The sequence below is a fragment of the Lepisosteus oculatus genome, chromosome 25, assembly GCF_040954835.1.
Source record: "Lepisosteus oculatus isolate fLepOcu1 chromosome 25, fLepOcu1.hap2, whole genome shotgun sequence".
Taxonomy (NCBI): Eukaryota; Metazoa; Chordata; class Actinopteri; order Semionotiformes; family Lepisosteidae; genus Lepisosteus; species Lepisosteus oculatus.
In genome coordinates, this window is record NC_090720.1 from 1,649,207 (window position 1) to 1,671,789 (window position 22,583).

The 22,583-nt window shown below is 39.5% G+C and overlaps 1 protein-coding gene across 1 annotated transcript; it reads left to right on the forward strand.

The window, feature by feature from the left end:
* The first annotated feature begins 215 nt into the window (after nt 1-215).
* Nucleotides 216-5,212, forward strand: LOC102697201 (glycine N-acyltransferase-like protein 3). Its single transcript, XM_069183756.1, has 5 exons — nt 216-402; nt 668-775; nt 1,440-1,566; nt 2,580-2,703; nt 3,060-5,212. Exons 1-5 carry the CDS (start codon nt 325-327, stop codon nt 3,481-3,483), a joined length of 861 nt encoding a protein of 286 aa, XP_069039857.1. The 5' UTR covers nt 216-324; the 3' UTR covers nt 3,484-5,212.
* Nucleotides 5,213-22,583: the final 17,371 nt, after the last annotated feature.

A 22,583-nucleotide genomic window follows, 5' to 3' on the forward strand; every position in this document is an offset into this window, starting at 1 on the left:
CACTGTCACTCATACACTCACATCAGACCAATTTCCCAGAACCCAACTAACCTACCAGGATGTTTTTGGATGCATGTAATTCCACACACCTGTTATCAGAATCCAGATCCAGGCACAGAAGCCCTCAGGTGGGGGCAAAGAGTTCTAGCTGCTGGGTGTGAACTTTTAATTGTTCCTGGTTCACCATGGCTGACAGTGAGAGCGTGTATATATATCTGTGATATTGCAGGAAACCCTTACAAAAGTGGGTCTGAGCAGAAGGCAGATCAGTGAGAGGACCTCAGAGATTCAGGACATATAGTACCAGGCCAGTTAGCAATAGAGATGTTTATTTTAAAATCATTTAAAGATCTTTCTACCTTGAAAAACATCCTTCTCAAGCAGATTCCTCAATCGATCACGGTAACGTATTTTATATACACTTCTGATGGGTATTGCTTCTGATCTGAATTTTTTATTATGAAAGGTGGCATTTTAATACTTGAGTGGTTACTGACATAACATTCTAAGACAATGTTATAATGAATTTGATTTTATCTTATTTTCTTTGGAAGTGTTAATTTTAATTTTAAATTACTGCGTCTGTGTTGTGTTCCTGTAGCTCCAGAATGAGCAGTGTGAGAACACCTTGTACCTGCTGCATGATGATGTGCTCTGTATTATTCAGGTGTATGGGGGTCTCCTCCACATCATGAACAGTAACAGGTGCAGCCTTGAAATCTGTGTGGACTCTTGGCCAAACTTCAACACTGTCATCTGTAGACGTCAAAACAAGGTACAGGATAACAAGAGAGATCTGAAAATATGCAAAGAGCAAAGACTACAAATAACTTAAATAACAGGGATTATGCTTTTACTAGAACCATTTTAATTATTTTTGCAAAACCTGTCTTCATATTGAGTGCAAATAGGAGTTTTGTAACAGTGCTGGATGTGTAGTCTCATCTAAAAACCATTTTGGGAAAGAGAAATATCAGATGCAAAGTTAGTCAAAGCACAAAGCTCTTTAAAAGCAATTATGATTGAGGAGTACAAGGCAATGTATAGCAGGTCTTACCACAATGTAAAAACACCTGAAAATGTTTTGCGCTAATTCTTCAGAAATTCTTCAGTTTTTCGTGGTTACCTCTGCTTTGATGTGCTGTCCAATGGGTGGGGGTGGAATACAAAAAGACACAGAGACAGGCCAGGGCCACCAGCTCTCTCCTCCTCCCTGTAAACGATTGTACATCTATCTGACTGGACATTGTGATGATCACAAACAAGAAGTGTCCACACTCATGTCCTACTGATCACAGAGAAACACTGAAGGGTGAGACTTGTGGAGTTTGGAGTTGGGGAGTACCTGGATCACGGTGTTATACACAGACAGCAAGTTTAATTACGTAAGAAATTGAATGTGATTTTGACAGCTTTCAATCTGATGTCTCTTTTCCCAGGTCCTGACAAGCCATCCAGTTCAGTTCCCTAATCTGTGCACAATGTTCACGAAGGATCTTGAGAATCTGCGGGCGATGCTGATGGATGACAGGGTGATAGACTGGACACAAGACACCATTGTGAGAGGTTCTGTAGCTCATTAAGCGCTCATAATGATCCACAATGTATATTCATGAACTGAAACCAACCACACCTACATTCACACACAAGCCCATGAACTGATTGGAACTGTACTGTCCAGTCCTTCTTCAGAAACAGAACACTGATCAGACTTTAAAACTGTTTACATACAAACCATGACATTTCCATGTTTTCCAGAAGTTCTGTTAACATTTTAAACACAAATGCTGGTCATTCTCAGAATCTGTGATCCACTGCAAGGAATGTGCGCAATTCTTTGCAAAAGAAAATGTTCGTATTTTCTTAAAGCCTTCCTTATGAAGAATAGGTACAACTTTGAAAAACAGATTCAAACTCTGTTTGTCTCCAGCCACTTTTGCTTTGACTGCAAAGGATAAAATTATGTCAGGTCAAAATTATTCCTGTTCTATTGACATTTTAAACACTAACACAAATTGACAGCTGGTAAGAACTACTAAAACGTGTTTTTTAGTAGAAAGATTCCACTGCAAAGAATGTGCACAGACTTGACTACTTGACAAAAAGGAACTATTAAATGTTCTGCTTTCATTCCATTAACTAAGGCAAAAAGCAGCATTCAGGTTCAACTGCTGTTGTTGTGGATGTCCAAGTAGTTTCTATATGTTTCCTTTCCATAAAAGTTGACTTCCAACCTGTCTGGAGTGCTGCAGTGTCGACCAGAAATTGGTTGGTTTAAAATTTATGCGATAAGAATTCACATCTTTTGTGTTTCTGTTACTTGACAGAATTTGGAGGGTCGGTCATTTCAGCATCAATTTATATGTATTTAAATGTGCATAAAATCTGTATAAAATGAATATAGATATTAAATTATATTAAATGTGTTTTAGGATTGTAATGATAAAGGTTTTTGTAATTTCCCAAAATTCCATTGATATTTCCTATGACAACATGAATTTTAAATGTTGTTTAAAGATGGCATCTCATTGTCATTAATACTTGCTGTGATAACACTGTACAATCTTTCTTTTAAAAAGGTATTCCAGGCTCTTACTGCGACTTAATAAAAGAGGTTTCTACCGGCAGTGGAATGGATGTGAAGGAATTCAAAGGCTACAACCTGATGGTTCATCACAATCCCGAGAGTCTTCTACACAATGAGTGAGTGCAAGGCTTATTACACAGAGAATAAAGTCTAGTTAAATTATTTAAGTAACCCTCGTAGATGTTAAGATAATGTTTTAAAGCTTTTTTTTATGTGACACTTTTATGTTTTACACACTCACTCAGTTTGCGTTACATAGGGGAAGAGCGCTAGTGTTTTGAATTTCTACGAAAAGTATTACACACGTTTAACTGTAACTATTAATTTTAGATACCACCTGTATTTAACACATTGGATTAAATATATCTCCAAATATGTGTCTTATTATTTTCTACAAAAATGCAAAGACATAGTGTCCAATCAGAGATATAATGTGTTATATGTTGTTTATTTACTTGCCTTTTACTTAAAGGAGTGACCCAACACTGAAGATCTCAAGCCTGAAGGTTTCCCATGCTGAGCTGGTGGCGAAGCAATTTGACTTTGGAGGAAGTGACCTCATTCTCAACCATGTGAGGAGCTGTATCCAGCACCTCCCCAGTGCCTGTATCCTGGACGACAGTGGGAATCCAGTCTCCTGGTGTTTCTCTGATGAGCTGTGTGAAATGAGAATGGCTTTCACCTTACCTGAGTATCGAAGGACTGGACACATGAAGACAGCCTTGACTGCTCTTATAAAACAGATACATGCGATGGGCTTCCCAGTCTATGCCCATGTTTCAGAAGAGAATACTACTGCAATTAACATGTTAACATCTTTTGGCTTCTGTAATTATTGTGGTGTGACAGAACCCTTTTTGTTTATAGTCAAACCTGGGGGGATCTGTATACATTAATCTCTGTTTAATCTCGGTTAAGGTGCTGACTGGGCCATTGTGTTGCATTTAACCTTTTCACCTTGCATCTGGTCCATCACTTGTATGCCTTACTTGTCAGACCTTGAAGTAGTAACAGTGCAAACTTCTTCAACTGGGTGATTTCTGTATGGCTGGACTCGCATTTCTTTGTCTTAAGAGTGCCCTCTGGTGACTTAACTACACTTTACACTTCAGATCTAACTAAGAGAAGATCACTTTATTGGCCATATACAGTTTCTTGTATTAGGAATCTGTCTTTTCACAGACCCCAGCTTGCTCTCCATGAGACACACAGACAGGGACAGAAGCTTGGGGTCAGAGCACAGGGTCAGCCATTTATCCAGCACCCCTGGAGCAGTTGGGGTTAAGGGCCTTACTCAGGGGCCCAACTGAGTAGGATTCCTCTGCTGACCGCGGGATACGAACTGGCAACCTTCCAGCCACAGGCACAGATCCTGAGCCACAAAGCCACCGACTAGCAGCACGTCTGAGGTAGGACACATGCAGACATTGACACGTTCACAAGGGCCGATTTTCTAACTTACCTGTACGTCTTTGAACTATTCCTTTACCCCTCAATGGTCCTGAGTTTGATTCCAGGGTTCCTGTCTGTGTGGAGTTTATATGTTCTCCTTGCGTTTGTGTAGGATTTCTCTGCTGTCCTAAACACACGCAGGTGGGGTTTAGAGACCAGTGGTTTTATGGCTCTGACCCCAATTGCTGAATTGAACTAATCAGTTGGATAAAAAATTGAATCACCTGTTGTTTTCTATTTGCTAATTGGGAGTTTTATTGTATACCAAAAATTCATGGATAACTGTGTTGTGATGTGCAACAGTAATTGCTCTGTGGGAAACCACGAAGGTGTGTGATCAGAAACAGTTCATGGAGGTAGCAGTGCTGATTCCAAACATGAGATCAGATCCCCTCAGACTAAGGGACGTTTTTGGATGGAGTAACGATCACATCTGGTCTCTTTTACTATAGCTTGTGTGTATATTTCTCCATCTGTAAATCATTAAACACCAATGTTATCAAAACCACTGACATGGTGAAAAGGGACACTGTGCTGTAGAATGTACTGTTCTTGTGATGGAACATTAAACCAAATTCCTTACTATTATTTATTAAATATCCAAATGCAACAACGTGTAACACCGGTATCCTTCTTAAATTCCACCTTGGGTTTGCTAATCCAGTCAACTTCACTTTTCCCCCAAAATTCACTGGGTGATGAAATTCCTCACTTCCCCCTGATCTGTACCTGTCAGGCAGGTGCGTGATGAACTTAATGGGGGATAAAGTGGGTCCCTCCTGTATGTCCAGAGCTTTGGGATCCTTTGGGATGTTAAGCGTCTTATGAAGACAAGGAATGAATTGTAGGAATGAATCGTTAAGGACTGTGAAACATAAATAATCTGTATAAGATATACAGTATACGTTGATTTTTTTACCTTAAATGTTAACTTCTAGGCTTCATACTGTAGATAGACCTCAAAGTAAGTGCATTAGCACTGCTGTCCCACAGTTCAGGGATCATGAGCTCAAGACCTGGACAGGTGTATCTGTCTATGAGGAGACTGCATGACCTGGCTGCGTTTAGCTTTAAATGTTTTTTTAGAATCTGGGGGGCATAAGTATTTATTACTCATGCGTACAGCATATTGCTTGATTGCAGAGAAAAATGGTAAATATGAGAAATTTCTATTCAGATTATTTTTGAGGATAGGATTTTTGAAAATTTAATATTTTATTTCCTATGATAAAATACATTTTAAATGTCTGTTGTTTAATGGTGACATCTTTGTCAATAATATTTGTAATTATTTTGTGATTAAAATGTTTCTTTTAAGACTACATTCAAAAGCTGTAATACATTATTTTAAATTAAATGACTGTAATAGTTAAGACTTCATCCATCAGTCTACTTTATCCAGCACAGGATCATGGAGGGTCGTGTCAAGCAACAGCTGCTGGGCAGGATACACCCTGGATGGGACACCAGTCCATCGCAGAGCACACACAATACATACAAATACACACACTCACACCAGGGCCAATTTTCCAAAAAGGTATTTAACTTACCAACATGTCTTTGGATTGTGGGATGGAAGAGGAGCACCGAGGGGAAACCCACAAACACAGGGAGAACATGCAAACTCCACACATACAGCACCCCAGAAATTACAACTGGGGCCCCGGGGCTTTGAGGCAGCAATGCTAACCTCTGCACTACCATACTTTTTTAATCCATATATTAACATATTTACCAGTTTTTGTTTCCATACATTGTCCAGAAGGGGTATATGCGTCAACACAAACACCAACGCCTATTTATTAGTAGCCTCTTAGAAACGTCTAAGAGGCTACTTATTCAACATTAAATATTAAGCCGTACCAGAATCCAGATCCAGGCAGGGAATCCAGATCCTCTTCAGGTGGAGACAAAGTCTTGTGGCTCCGACTCGCTAGTGGGGCTGGACTTCAGAGGTCCCAGGTGTGCCAGGAGCACAGAGATTGGCAGTGAGAGCAGACGGGTCAGAGTGACGTTGCAGGGGACCCTTACCAAACCAGGTCTGAGCAGAAGGCAGAGCAGTGAGAGGACCTCAGAGATTCAGGACATACTGTAGAGTTCCAGTCCAGTTAGCAATAGAGATGTTAATTCTAAAATCATTTAAAGATCTTTCAACCTTGAAAAACATCCTTCTCAAGCAGATTCCTCAACCGATCACGGTAACGTATTTTATTTACACTTCTGATGGGTATTGCTTCTGATCTGAATTTTTTATTATGAAAGGTGGCATTTTAGTGCTTGAGAGGTTATTATATTAACATGCTATAGCAATAATATTGACAGTTTTATAGAATGAAAATGCCATGGATGTACACTTGTTACAAAAGTTACAAAGTTAGATAACTTTTTGTAGTCTTATTGTATCTTAGTTACAATTTGATTTTATCTTATTTTATTTCATAATTGTTGAAAGGTGTTTGTTTAGATAAACAGGTGTTCTCCACAGGGAAATTATGTCAACATCTGGGAATGCAGTTAAGACACCTTTTTTCATATACTTACTGTGTATGGAAGGGATTACTGTGTCTGTGTTGTGTTCCTGTAGCTCCAGAATGAGCAGTGTGAGAACACCTTGTACCTGCTACATGATGATGTGCTCTGTATTATTCAGGTGTATGGGGGTCTCCTCCACATCATGAACAGTAACAGGTGCAGCCTTGAGATCTGTGTGGACTCTTGGCCAAACTTCAACACTGTCATCTGTAGACGTCAAAACAAGGTACAGGATGACAAGAGAGAGCTGAAAATCTGCAAAGAGCAAAGACTACAAATAACCTAAATAACAGAGAATTGATTTCTTTTTGCAAAAACCTGTCTTCTTACTGTAAATTGTAAACAATTTTTTAAAAGTCTGATCCGTAAACCAGTTTGGGAAGGAGAAATGTCAGATGCAAAATTAATCAAAGTAGATATGCAGTAAAGCCCTTTAGTGTCTGCTGAGGTGGCATGATGATTTGAATTTTTCTTCTACACCTTCATGGTCCTGGGTTTGATTCCTGTCTGTGTGGAGTTTGCGTGCTCTGCTTATGTATGTGTGGGGTTTAATCAGGGTCTCCTGTTTTCCCTCTCAGTGCATGCAGGTTAGGTTTAGAGACCACTGGGTTTAATCCTTCTGACCCCAATTGCTGAATTGAACTAATTCTTCAGAAATTCTTCAGTTTTTCATGGATACCTGTGCTTTGATGTGCTGTCCAACGTGGGGAAAACCATGAAGTGTCCAATAAGCACCAGTTCATGGTTGTAGCAGTGCTGATTCAAAAGGTGAGGTGAGATCTGGGGTAATCCTCACGGATGATCTCTTGCTCTCTAACTACTGTCATGCCCGCGCTGGACAGCACAACTCCCGGCGCTGTTAGAACAGCTCAGACAGACTTTCACAGCAGTCTTCAAATTAGTTTATTATTTCATTATTAGTTTCATTTCCTTTAAACTCTTCCCTCGCTGAGTTGCTGTGCGCCTGTTACCTCGTCGTTTTTTCACCCGTTATCTTTCTCACTGTGTTTTGCGCCTGCTTTGTTCTTTAAGCGCTTCCCTTGTTCGTAGCCTCTACCGCTTTCAGACCTGAGTGTGGGGTTTATTTTGTGTGCCTTTATTTCATTTTTTGCCACCTCTTTGTTGCGGCGCTCCGCCCCTCGCCTCTGCCCGAGACGTGCTTGTCAGCTCTCAGTCACACGCGGCTATTTTCCATCTCGCCGCGTCATTACAGCTACAGCCTGTATACAGACTGTGTATTGAATATGTTCTACAGCTTTAATTCATTAAATATCAATGTTAGCAAAATCTCATTGTATTAGTATACAGCATATTTTCAAATACTATGCTTTTGACAGGCGGTACTGCCTTCTTTCCTAATCTCATCAGATCTCAGATGCTATGTAAGGCTGTGACCAGTCAGTACTGGGCTGGGAGACCAGGTTGTCGCAGTAAGTGGTGTTGCTGACCATTAGGGGGTGCTCTTCCCTTTACCACTAGAATTTCCAAACCAGTGCCACAGTAGTCTGCTGTAAGAGGCATTGTCCTTCTGATGAAATATTAAATCAGGTTTCTGACAACTTGGTCTTTAAAGGTCCCATGGAACACTTTGTATACTGTTTTATGTATTTGTAAGATTTGCATAATCTGTCCCATTTATAACACATAACATTACTTTGGTGATGTAATTCTTCATTTTCACCATGATCTACATGTGCTACTAATGTAGGTGATGACCTTCATAGGGGATAAAGAGCTTCTGGATTCTTTCAGATGAAAAGCATTGTAAACATGCAAGGGTTTAAATTGACTGTAGTGAATCAAGACTTCTATAAAGCTGGGAATATCTGGAAGACACAAGATTCAACAAGAAACTTGGGCCACCTGCTTTCTGCTGCTCCTCCTTGTAAACGATTGTACATATATCTGACTGGACATTGTGATGATCACAAACTAGAAGTGTCCACACTCATGTCCTACTGATCACAGAGAAACTCTGACAGTTCAGGACTGACGAAGGGTGAGACTGGTGGAGTTTGGAGTTGGGGAGTACCTGGATCACTGTGTTATAAACAGACAGCAAGTTTAATTATGTAAGAAATTGAATGTGAATTTGAGTTTTGAAACTGATGTCTTTTTTCCAAGGCCCTGAAAAGCCATCCAGTTCAGTTCCCTAATCTGTGCACGATGTTCACAAAGGATCTTGAGAATCTGCGGGCGATGCTGATGGATGACAGGGTGATAGACTGGACACAAGACACCATTGTGAGAGGTTCTGTATCTCAGAAAATGATCATAATAATCCAAAATGTATAGTAATGAACTGAAATGGACTTCAACTGACTCACCTGGCACTGCAACTGTATTGCCCAGTCCTCCCACAGAAACAGAACATTCATCGCACTTTTAAACCTTTAACATGATGACATTTCCATGTTTTTCCAGAAGGTCTGTTTGCATTTTGAACATACATGAATAGCTGGTGACACATTAATTAAAAGTTTTGTGGAACTCCTCATGCACAGAATCTCTAATCCACTGCAAGGAACGTGCACAACCATTTGCAAATGAAAATGTTTGCCTTCTCAAGAAGCTTTTTGTCTTTTTCATGAATAGTGTCAACCAGAAAATAGCTGGTTTTAATGTTCATGTGAAAAGGATTCACATAATTAGTTTTTCTTTTTCTTTTACCTGTCAGAATTTGGAAGGTCGGTCAGTTTCAGCACAAATTTGTATGTATTTGAACAAATATGGAAGTAAAAAAAATAAATATAGAAACTGATACTAAATGTGTTTTTGAGGATTGTAATGATAGCAGCTTTTCTCATTTTTCACAATTACATAGACATTTCCTATGATAACATGAATTTTAAAGGTGGCACCTCTATGTCATGAATGTTTGCAGTGATAACACTGTACACTCTTTCTTTGAAAAAGGTGTTCCAGGTGCTTACCGTGACTTAATAAAAGAATTTGCTACCAGCAGTGGAATGGATGTGAAAGAACTCATAAACTGCAATCTGATGGTTCATCACAATCCGGAGAGTATTCTACACAATGAGTGAGTGCAAGATTAATTACATACAGAATTAAGTCTTGTTTAATTATTAAGGTAACCTTTGTAGGTGTAAAGGAAAAATTAAGCTTTTTTCTGAAACTTGAGAAACTTGAGGTAATGAATTTGAGATACATACTGTAGGGGAAAGGGAAAAGTATTTTGGATTTCTACAGAAAGTGTTGTAATAGTACAAACAAAGTGCTAATTTGTTTGTACTATTATTCTCTTCAGAAATGCAAAGGCATAATGTAAAATCAGTGATATAATGTGTTATGTACTTTTTTTTGCTTACTTATTACTTGTTATAGTGACCCCGCACTGAAGATCTCAAGCCTGCAGGTTTCCCATGCTGAGCTGGTGTTGAAGCCCTTTGCCTACAGTGGAAGTGATCTCACTCTCAGCCATGTGAGGAGCTGTATCCAGCACCTCCCCAGTGCCTGTATCCTGGACGACAGTGGGAATCCAGTCTCCTGGAGTCTCTCTGATGAGCTGTGTGAAATTAGAATGGCTTTCACCTTACCTGAGTATCGAAGGACTGGACACATGAAGGCAGTCTTGAATGCTTTAATGAAACAGATACATGTTATGGGTTTCCCAGTCTATGCCCATGTTTTAGCAGAGAATGCTACTGCATTGAACATGCTTAAATCTTTTGGCTTCTGTAACTACCCTGGTGTGACAGACCCCTTTGTGTTGATATTTAAGAGTGGGCCAATCTGTGCACATTAACCCCTGTTTAGTCTCAGTTAAGGTGCTGACTGGGCCACTGTATTATATTTAACCTTTGTCACCTTGCATTTGGAGCTTCACTTGCTCGCCTACATATTGACCCTGAATTAGCAGCGGTGGAAATTCTCTACCTTACTGGCGGGCTGACATGGGACGAGCGAGGCTGCTCGTCTGCGACAGTCTCCTCACTGCTGAGGCTCAGGAGTCTTCGCATGGTGGCAACTCCTAAAATGGGGGGGTGTGAAGGCTCAGATGGCTATTTGAAGGATCTTAAGAAAAGCAAAAAGATTTCTCCAAGTAGATCACTTCTTCAAAATAAACATAATACAACTTTACCTATGCTGCTACTGTCATCTTTGCAAAACTGAATTTAAACTAAAATGTTTTCTTCGACTCTACCAACATCTTGGGTTTTACCACACTTGGCTACTGACCGAAAAGAGGCACAAACACACTTATATGCACATACCTACAACATCATAAGAAAATCATATTTCCATCAGTTAATTTAGCAATTATTCTATAAAACAGATGTTGCGTTTACCAGAATGTTAATTAACGTTCAGGTGGCCTCTAGTGGCCTCATCCAGGGGCGGTCTGCCTCAGACAGTGGTAATCAGCCAGACAAAACCCACAAGAATACAGGGAGAACATACAAACTCCACACAGACAATAGCCCAGGAATTGAACCCAGGGCCGCTGTACTGTGAGGCAGCAATGCTCACCACTGAGGCACCTTGCTGCCCTACTTTTCAATCCATATCCTAACATTTTATTTTATACCTGTACTGCTTCCCCGCATTGTCCAGAAGAGGTAAATGTAAGAACACAAACATCAACACCAAGAAACACCAAAATCTATTTAATTAGTAGCCTCTTAGCAGTTTTTAATATGAAAGTTTCAGCTCTACACTAGAGTACAGTCAGCACCCCTGTTACTACGATCCAGATTCAGACACAGAGGCCTCCAGGTGGAGACAAAGTCTTGTGGCTCCGACTCGCTAGTGGGGCTGGACTTCAGAGGTCCCAGGTGTGGCAGGAGCACAGAGATTGGCAGTGAGAGCAGACGGGTCAGAGTGACGTTGCAGGGGACCCTTACCAAACCAGGTCTGAGCAGAAGGCAGAGCAGTGAGAGGACCTCAGAGATTCAGGACATACAGTACAGTACCAGGCCAGTCAGGAGCAAAATATGCTTGTTCTAAAATCATTTAAAGATCTTTCAACCTTGAAAAACATCCTTCTCAAGCAGATTCCTCAACCGATCACGGTAATGTACTTTATAAACACTTCTGATGTGTTCTTATTATTAAAAGAGGACATTTTAGTGTTTTTGTGGTTATTGTGCTAACATGCTAAGACAATATCTACAGTTTTATAATGTGAATGTACCAAAACACAATTGTTCAAAGTTATACATTTATAAAGCTTTTTGTATTGTAATGTAGAAATTTGAATTGCACTTTCTTTCTACATATCTAGGTGTCTTAGATAAACATGTTTTCTTCAACGGAATGATATCACAATCTGGAGATTCTGTTCAGAAATCAATCAGTGGTTTTTAATAAGAATAAAACACTTACTGTCCATGGAAGGGGTACTGTGTCTGTGTTGTGTTCCTGTAGCTCCAGAATGAGCAGTGTGAGAACACCTTGTACCTGCTGCATGATGATGTGCTCTGTATTATTCAGGTGTATGGGGGTCTCGTCCACATCATGAACAGTAACAGGTGCAGCCTTGAGATCTGTGTGGACTCTTGGCCAAACTTCAACACTGTCATCTGTAGACGTCAAAACAAGGTACAGGATGACAAGAGAGACCTGAAAATCTGCAAAGAGCAAAGACTAAACGAATTGTGCTCTTATTAGAACTGTTTTCATTATTTTTGGAAAGATTTTGCATCTTATAGAGTTTTGCAACTGTGCAGTAAGTGTACCATAAAACAAAAACATATGGAGCATTTAAAGGTGCTGATATAATATAAATATAAATATATTATAGAAATATAGGAGGCATAATTAGTCCAAACACGTTTATATCAGCTTTTATAAAATAAGAATGCAAAACAATTAAGTAGGTGTGTAGAAGCAAGATTAAATATAAAAGAAACAGTAATGCAAAAACACTTGAAAAAGATTTGTGATTATATAAAGATATAATTCTACTGTAGATATGCAGTCAGTCTCTTCAGTGTCTACTGTGGTGATATGGTGATTTGAACTATTCCTTTACACCTCCTTGGTCCTGGGATTGATACCAAGTTTCCTGTCTGTGTGGAGTTTGCATGTTCTGCTTCCCAAACACATGCAGGTTAGCATAAGATGTGGAAAAGCATAGGGTATACTGTATGATCAGCAACAGTTCATAGGTGTAGCAGTGGAGATTCAAAAGGTGAGGTCAGATCTGGGGTAATCCTCACAGGTTCTGTGGTACTGTATACTGTTCATGTTCTACAGCTTTAATTTAATCTTTTCCCAGGTCCTGACAAGCCATCCAGTTCAGTTCCCTAATCTGTGCACGATGTTCACGAAGGATCTTGAGAATCTGCGGGCGATGCTGATGGATGACAGGGTGATAGACTGGACACAAGACACCATTGTGAGAGGTTCTGTAGCTCATTAAGTGATCATAATGATCCACAATGTATATTAATGAACTGAAACCAACCACACGCACACATTCACACAAGACTCATGAACAGACTGTAATTGTGCTGTCCAGTTCTTCCACAGACTTTAGACTTTAAAAGACTTCAGACATTAAAACCTTTTTACCATACACAATGATCCGATCTCCATGTTTTATGGGGGGTCTGGTAACATATTAAACACTGACGCACATGAACAGATGGTTCGTCATGAGCCTTGTTAATATTGTAAGGCAAGCATTTTCTTTTGCAAATGATTTGTGGTGCTCCTCATTCTCAGGATCTTTAATCCACTGCCAGCAATGTGAACAATCATTTGCAAAAGACAATGTTTGCCTTTTTAATGAAGCTCATGGTATTTCAACAACTATTGCTATGAATGTCCATTTTTAACCATGAGCATTACAGTACCTTCTAGGCTTCATGTCTCTGAGGTTTGATTCCCCCTCCTCATTAATCCATCCTGTCTGGAGTGGTACAGTGTTGACTAGTAAATATCTGGTTTAAAGTTTTTGTGATAAGGATTTGCACAATTTTTTGTTGTGTTTCTTTTACTTAGCTGTCAGAATTTGGAGGGTCGGTCAGGTTCAGCTCAGATTCATATGTATTTAATCTGGTATATCCCGTTATTGCACTGAAAAATAGGGTAATTGATATTAAATGTATTGTTAGGAATTTAAATGACAATTAGTAATTTATCCAAATTGTTAGTTGTGACTTAGTTTCCCAAATTCCGTTGATATTTTGTCATGAAGAGCAGTAAACTGGGAGAAGCTGAAGGTGTTACAGACCCGAGCGAAGGAGCAGCAGACCTCAAGCACAGAACCAGGCAGAGCAAAGGCGCTGGAGAACAGCTAGGATGAGCGTAACATGTGTCCTAGGACAAGACACATGGTGAAATTGTGCTTGAAGGTGGCATCTGTTTGTCATTACAATGTTTGCAGTGATAACACTGTACACTCTTTCTTTTAAAAAGGTATTCCACACACTTACTGTGACTTAATAAAAGAGGCTGCTACCAGCAGTGGAATGGATGTGAAGGAATTCAAAGACTACAGCCAGATGGTTCATCACAACCCAGAGAGTATTCTACACAATGAGTGAGTGCAAGACTAATTACACAGAGAATGAAGTCTTTTTAACTATTTAGGTCATCTTTGTACATGACAAGATAATGTTTTCAGGCTTTTTAATTCATTACCTTTTCTTGCAGTCATTATAAAGTTAATTTTTTATGATACTTATTCTGTGACATTTAATATTTCCAGAACCATTCAGTGAGGAAAAGTGTTTGAGTAACATAAGGGAAGAGGAATGTGTTCACGATTACCAAAAAGTGTAACAACTAGTAATATTATATACCACATATATTTGGAGATGTTAATGTGTTTAATACATCTCTAAACACATGCATTATTCTTTTCTGCAGAAATTCAAAGATAAAATGTCCAAACAGAGACATAATGAATTGTCTTTCTTATGTACTTGTGTGTTACTTACAGGAGTGACCCTACACTGAAGATCTCAAGCCTGCAGGTTTCCCATGCTGAGCTGGTGGTGAAGCCCTTTACCTACAGTGGAAGTGATCTCACTCTCAGCCATGTGAGGAGCTGTATCCAGCACCTCCCCAGTGCCTGTATCCTGGACAACAGTGGGAATCCAGTCTCCTGGTGTTTCTCTGATGAGCTGTGTGAAATAAGAATGGGTTTCACCTTACCTGAGTATCGAAGGACTGGACACATGAAGACAGTCTTCACTGCTCTTATAAAACAGATACATGCGATGGGCTTCCCAGTCTATGGCCATGCTGTAGAAGAGAATACTGCTGCAATTAACATGTTTAAATCTTTCAACTACACTTTTGTTCCAGGAAAGCATGCTATTAAAATCCTTGTTTTCAAAAGGGTCAGTTAAGGAAGCCATGTTGAAAACTATATTATCCATATCTGGTGATGTTTTCATTTCTTAATACTTTATCAACATAATTAAACACATGTGAAGTAATTGTGCTACAGAAAAGGTCACATTTGCTGTATACAGTATAGCAAGATGGTCTTCTATTCTGATTGATTAACAGCTATTAATGATGTGTATAGTCTATGGCTTTCACAGACATTTGACAAAGTTGTATAATGGTTATCGATTCTTATTGTTGTAGTTGAATAGGTCATAAAATGTATAACATTTGCTGCTCACATTTGGAAAATGCATTTCACAAAAAAATGGATTTAATTCAAGCTATTGTCCTACGATGTAGTGGGCTGAGAAACAGCTAAACATTGACGATCACAGGTTTTCTCTAATAACCCTTCTGTTTTATTTTAATAAATGAAAATCACTGTCCTATTTATTTTAGGAAATGCTGATTTCTTTTACTGTGGAATCCAGACACTAAAGACTTGATCTCCTTATTCGCATGTTCAGAATGAGAAGGCAGATGCCCAGCTGATATTGGCAGCAATGTTACAGGAAGGGAGAATTAGTCCTGGGTTGTATTCTTTTGTTTAAGATGCAGGATATTTCTCTTGTACATCTGTCAATGTGTCGCATATTGCTTATCATTACAGGGCTAACCCCTTTAGCTTGTTTATATATATATTCATATTTTATATACTGTATAGTAATAGATTTCTTTACTTTTATGCTATTATATATTTTTTATTCAAACAGTCTCTTCAGTATTGTCTCCTTTTTGTAACACAATGAATCCATTGTCCCTTAACAAAATTCCCCATTAAAAGAATAGGTTGGTTGTACTGTTCAATACGTCTGATGTTCCTCAACTTGGTCATTTCCGTTGGGCCAGATTTGCTCCACTCACTGTCCTATGTCTATAAATAAAGCAAACTCCTCACTTCTGCGTGTGTCACTCTAAATGGGGGATAAAGTGGATCCCCTCATGTATTTCAAGAACTCTGGGGTGTTAAGCAGCTTATAAAGAAGGAGTGAGTTGTATCTGATGTTAAGGACTGACAAACTGTGAGACTGCTGGAGCTGCAGTGGTGGCAATATCAATGAGTTAGAAACGGACAGAATCTTTTCACAACTTAAACTGAATGCACATTTGACAGTTTTCAATCTGATGTCTCTTTCCAGGGTCCACAAAGCCACCCAGTTCAGTTCCCTAATCTGTTCACGATGTTCCCGAAGGATCGTGTGAATTTGCAGGTGTATCTGATGGATGACAGGGTGATAGTGTCACAAAGCGTTTTTCAGGACCCTGTGCAGACGATAGAATCTGAAAGGGAGTGCAACAAACATGGGGGAGAGAGGACTAGGAACAGGGCTGGTAGACGAACAGGGGGGCGTGTCGACGGTGCACTGGTGCTCGGGGGGGGGGGGGGGGGGGGGCGTGGCCAAGGCAAACAAGTCCAAACAGGGAAATCCAGAGTAGGCAAGAGTCCATAGCCAGGTAATCCATCCATGACAAAGACGACAAAAGTTAAAAGGGGTGCTGTCTGTGTGGAGTTTGTATGTTCTCCCCCGCTGTGTAGACTGATGTGACGGCAGTCAGAGTGCACCAGTACACTCCGCACAGACCAGGAGAGCAGAGTGATGAAGATGAGATGGGGATTATTAGGAGGCCATGACTGGTAAAGGCCAGGATGCCAGGGTAAACACCCTTACTCTTTTCGCAATGTTTTTCTTCAAGACTAAAGAGGTCTAGTTTTTCAAAATGAGTTCTTCAAAATGTGCTGTTACTAGTGCATTGTACATTTTAACAAAACATCCCCAGGTGCAAATCTTACAGTTCAATCCACCCACCTATTTCCTTGCCCCTTGATCCAGTACGAGATCACAGAAAAGCTGGAGCCTGACCTGGCCAGGAACATGTGTAAGACAGGAGGTCAGTCCATCGCAGGGAACACACAGACACTGTCACTCATACACTCACATCAGACCAATTTCACAGAACCCAACTAACCTATCAGTATGTTTACTGCTCTGACCCCATTTGCTGAATTAAACAAATTAATTGGATAAAAATCGAAATGACCTGTTGTTTTCTAGTTGCCAGTTACAAAGCACATAGCAGGGCAGTTGGGAAATTCCTCATTTACAAATTGGGAAGACAGACAACACACATATACATAATTAGTGCTCTGTTCAGACAATTACATTTAAAAAATAAATTATTCAAAAGTCTGTCAGGGGTAGCCAGTCAACATTACAAATAAACAATAAGGACACTATTTCCAATTTAAAAAAAAAAGAAAAATAAAGCTTTTCAAACCTGAAGATTTGTGACACTTCTCAATCCCAGTAACACTAAGCCACTGCAAGAAATGTGCACCATCTAGCAACAACAAAGATCAGTATGTACCTGCCCTGTAGCTTTACATAAGGCAAAGCAACACATCTTGTTTACATCTTTTCATCATATATTTGTTTGAATTTATTTAAGCCAAGAAAGTGAACATTTACACTGAGAGAGTTGGATGCCTGTGTGGAGTTTGCATGTTCTGTACAGGTTTATCCTAGTTTTCTCCAGTTAGTACAGTCTCCACTCAACCCAATCATGGACATGTTGAATACCAATAGACAGACATGCAAAACTGTCTGTCTTCTGTGGAGCAGGAGGTAAATGTATTATTCAGCATTTCTTTTCCTTACCTGTAAGTACATGGAGAATCCTTTGTTTCAGTGCAATGTTGTTTCTGTTCACAGGTGCATATTCTCTTATTAAAGTGGAAAATATAAATATCAGAGATTTAATAAATTTGTTAAAAATAATTCTGAAACATTCTAGTAACTTCTGAAATTCCACAGTTATTTCCTAAGAACAAAAAGGTAAGTGTTGTGTACATTTAAAGTTGACATCACCTTGTCCTTAAGAAATGCCATGATAGCAGAAAATAATTTCTCTAATCTTAAAATATCCCAAGATCATACTGTGACCCGATAAAAGAAGTTGTCTCCATTAATGGAGTAAATGTCAGAACTCCAAGACCACAATCTGATGGTTCACCACAATCAAGACAACGTTCTTGCGATAAGGGAGTACAAGCTGTACAGTACATTACAACCGAAGAGCATTCTCCGTGACCAGTGATGGCAAGATGGCCATTGTGTAGCGATTTATAATGACAACAAAGAGTCAGGACCTCAGTTTTATGTCTCTGTCCATCCAGAGGTAGGTGCCTTTATACAGTTTAGTGTCCCCTTTACTATACTGGGGTATTAAGACCCACACACACCACAGGGTGAGAACCCCTTACTGGCCCCACTAACACCTCTTCCAGCAGCAACCCTAGCTTTCCCAGGAGGTCCCATCCAGGTACTGGCCAGGTTCACACCCGCTGAACTTTAGTGGGCTGCCAGCTGTGAGCTATAGGGGCAGATGGCTGCTGGCCTCTGGTTTTCATTTTACTGTTGATTCTGAAGAGCTTTGACCTTGGATGACTGGTTTGCCTGGTTTATCTTTATCATAAGATAAAGATCTGGTTGTTTTAAATACAAAAAATGTCTAGTTTTTTCAGTCAGTGCAGGACATTCCTTTAAAGTCTGAAAATGTAACTTGTGGCTCTTCACTGGACTGAATCTACATCAGCAATATCTTTTCAATGTTGTGCCCCAAACTGTACTCAATATTCAAAATGTGCTCTTACTAGTGCATTGTACATTTTAACAAAACATCCCCAGGTGTAAATTTTACAGTTCTCAATCCACCCACCTATTTCCTTGCCCCTTGATCCAGTACGGGATCACAGAGAAGCTGGAGCCTGACCTGGCCAGCAACGTGTGTAAGACAGGACGTCAGTCCATCGCAAGGAACAGACAGACACTGTCACTCATACACTCACATCAGACCAATTTCCCAGAACCCAACTAACCTACCAGGATGTTTTTGGATGCATGTAATTCCACACACATGTTATCAGAATCCAGATCCAGGCACAGAAGCCCTCAGGTGGGGGCAAGGAGTTCTAGCTGCTGGGTGTGAACTTTTAATTGTTCCTGGTTCACCATGGCTGACAGTGAGAGCGTGTATATATATCCGTGATATTGCAGGAAACCCTTACAAAAGTGGGTCTGAGCAGAAGGCAGATCAGTGAGAGGACCTCAGAGATTCAGGACATATAGTACCAGGCCAGTTAGCAATAGAGATGTTTATTTTAAAATCATTTAAAGATCTTTCTACCTTGAAAAACATCCTTCTCAAGCAGATTCCTCAATCGATCACGGTAACGTATTTTATATACACTTCTGATGGGTATTGCTTCTGATCTGAATTTTTTATTATGAAAAGTGGCATTTTAATACGTGAGTGGTTATTGACATAACATTCTAAGACAATGTTATAATGAATTTGATTTTACCTTATTTTCTTTGGAAGTGTTAAGTTTAATTTACTGTGCCTGTGTTGTGTTCCTGTAGCTCCAGAAGGAGCAGTGTGAGAACACCTTGTACCTGCTACATGATGATGTGCTCTGTATTATTCAGGTGTATGGGGGTCTCCTCCACATCATGAACAGTAACAGGTGCAGCCTTGAGATCTGTGTGGACTCTTGGCCAAACTTCAACACTGTCATCTGTAGACGTCAAAACAAGGTACAGGATGACAAGAGAGAGCTGAAAATCTGCAAAGTGCAAAGACTAAAAATAATCTAAATAGAGAATTCAGTTCTTTTTGCAAAAACCTGTCTTCTTACTGTAAAAAACAAGTTTTTAAAAGTCTGATCCATAAACCAGTTTGGGAAGGAGAAATGCCAGATGCTAAATTAGTCAAAGTCGGCATGATGATTTGAATTTTTCTTCTTCTTTAAAGTTTTTGTGAAAAGGATTTGCATAATTGGTTTTTGTGTTTCTTTTACTTAACTGTCAGAATTTGGAGTTTTAGTCAGATTCAGCACAAATGTATACAGTATGTATTTAAACACGTACAGTATATAGCAATAAAAAATAAAGATATTGATATTAAATGTGTTTAAGAATTGTAATGATAGCAGTTTTTGTAATTTTCCCAAATTCCATGGATATTTCATATGATTACATGGATTTTAAATGTTTGTTGTTTAAAGATAGCATCTCTTTGCCATTAAAAAGTTTGCAGTGATAACACTGTACAATCTTTCTTTAAAAAAGGTATTCCACACACTTACTGTGACTTAATAAAAGAGGTTGCTACCAGTAGTGGAATGGATGTGAAGGAATTCAAAGACTACAGTCTGATGGTTAATCACAATCCGGAGAGTGAGTGCAAGATTAATTACACAGAGAATTAAGTCTTGTTTAACTATTAAGGTAATATTTGTACATGTTAAGATAATATTTAATATTTCTAAACCATTAGCTTTACTTGCAGTATATTATGAAGACTTTACTACAAAAATTGTTTGTAACAAAATGTCACACGTAAATTTGCAACTATTTGTTTTAGATGCCACATGTGTGTGGATATGTTAACGCATTGAATACATCTTCAAATAAATTAATTATTATTTTCTGCAGAAATTTAATGACAAAATGGCATTAGCAGAAACATAATGAATTTTCTTGCCTGTTACTTACAGGCGTGACCTAGCACTGAAGATCTCAAGCCTGCAGGTTTCCCATGCTGAGCTGCTGGTGAAGCACACTGCCAACAGAGGAAGTGACCTCACTCTCAGCCATGTGAGGAGCTGTATCCAGCACCTCCCCAGTGCCTGTATCCTGGACGACAGTGGGAATCCAGTCTCCTGGTGTCTCTCTGATGAGCTGTGTGAAATGAGAATGGGTTTCACCTTACCTGAGTATCGAAGGACTGGACACATGAAGACAGTCTTGCTTGCTCTTAGTAAACAAATGCATGCGATGGGCTTCCCAGTCTATGGCCATGTTGCAGAAGGGAATACTGCTGCAATTAACATGTTTAAATCTTTGAACAGCACTTTTATCCCTGGGAAGTATGCTGTACAAATCCTTGTATTCAAAAAGGCCAGTTAAGGAAGCTCTATATTATCCTCTTATGGATATACTGTATGGATATATATATATCCTATATATCTTATGTTGATGTTTTTTGTGAGATAATTGTGTTACAGAAAATGTCACATTTGAAGTATGCAGTATAGGGTTTACAAGATGCTCACTCTTTTTTAGCTTAATTTACAGCTAGTAATGATGTGTGTACTCTATAGTAAATATTTAAAGAATTTTGACAAAGCTACATAATGGTTATCGATTTTTTTTGTTGTAGTTGATGAGGTCAAAAAATTCATATCAGTTGCTGGTCTCATTTGGAAAGTTTGCATCACAAAAAAACTAAAAATATGTTTTATTTAAATTATGTGGTGGGCTGAGCAACAGGTAAACACTGATATCAGTGATATAATGTGTTGTGTTATGAACTTTTTTTTGCTTACTTATTACTTGTAATAGTGACCCAACACTGAAAATCTCAAGCCTGCAGGTTTCCCATGCTGAGCTGGTGTTGAAGCCCTTTGCCTACAGTGGAAACGATCTCACTCTCAGCCATGTGAGGAGCTGTATCCAGCACCTCCCCAGTGCCTGTATCCTGGACGACAGTGGGAATCCAGTCTCCTGGAGTTTCTCTGATGAGCTGTGTGAAATGAGAATGGCTTTCACCTTCCCGAAATATCGAAAGGCTGGACACATGAAGGCAGTCTTGAATGCTTTAATGAAACAGATACATGTTATGGGTTTCCCAGTCTATGCCCATGTTTTAGCAGAGAATGCTACTGCATTGAACATGCTTAAATCTTTTGGCTTCTGTAACTACCCTGGTGTGACAGACCCCTTTGTGTTGATATTTAAGAGTGGGCCAATCTGTGCACATTAACCCCTGTTTAGTCTCAGTTAAGGTGCTGACTGGGCCACTGTATTATATTTAACCTTTGTCACCTTGCATTTGGAGCTTCACTTGCTCGCCTACATATTGACCCTGAATTAGCAGCAGTGGAAATTCTCTACCTTACTGGTGGGCTGACATGGGACGAGCGAGGCTGCTCGTCTGCGACAGTCTCCTCACTGCTGAGGCTCAGGAGTCTTCGCATGGTGGCAACTCCTAAACTGGGGGGTGTGAAGGGTCAGATGGTGATTTGAAGGATCTTAAGAAAAGCAAAAAGATTCCTCCAAGTAGATCACTTCTTCAAAATAAACATAATACAACTTTACCTATGCTGCTACTGTCATCTTTGCAAAACTGAATTTAAACTAAAATGTTTTCTTCGACTCTACCAACATCTTGGGTTTTACCACACTTGGCTACTGACCGAAAAGAGGCACAAACACACTTATATGCACATACCTACAACATCATAAGAAAATCATATTTCCATCAGTTAATTTAGCAATTATTCTATAAAACAGATGTTGCGTTTACCAGAATGTTAATTCACGTTCAGGTGGCCTCTAGTGGCCTCATCCAGGGCCGGTCTGCCTCAGACAGTGGTAATCAGCCAGACAAAACCCACAAGAATACAGGGAGAACATACAAACTCCACACAGACAATAGCCCAGGAATTGAACCCAGGGCCGCTGTACTGTGAGGCAGCAATGCTCACCACTGAGGCACCTTGCTGCCCTACTTTTCAATCCATATCCTAACATTTTATTTTATACCTGTACTGCTTCCCCGAATTGTCCAGAAGAGGTAAATG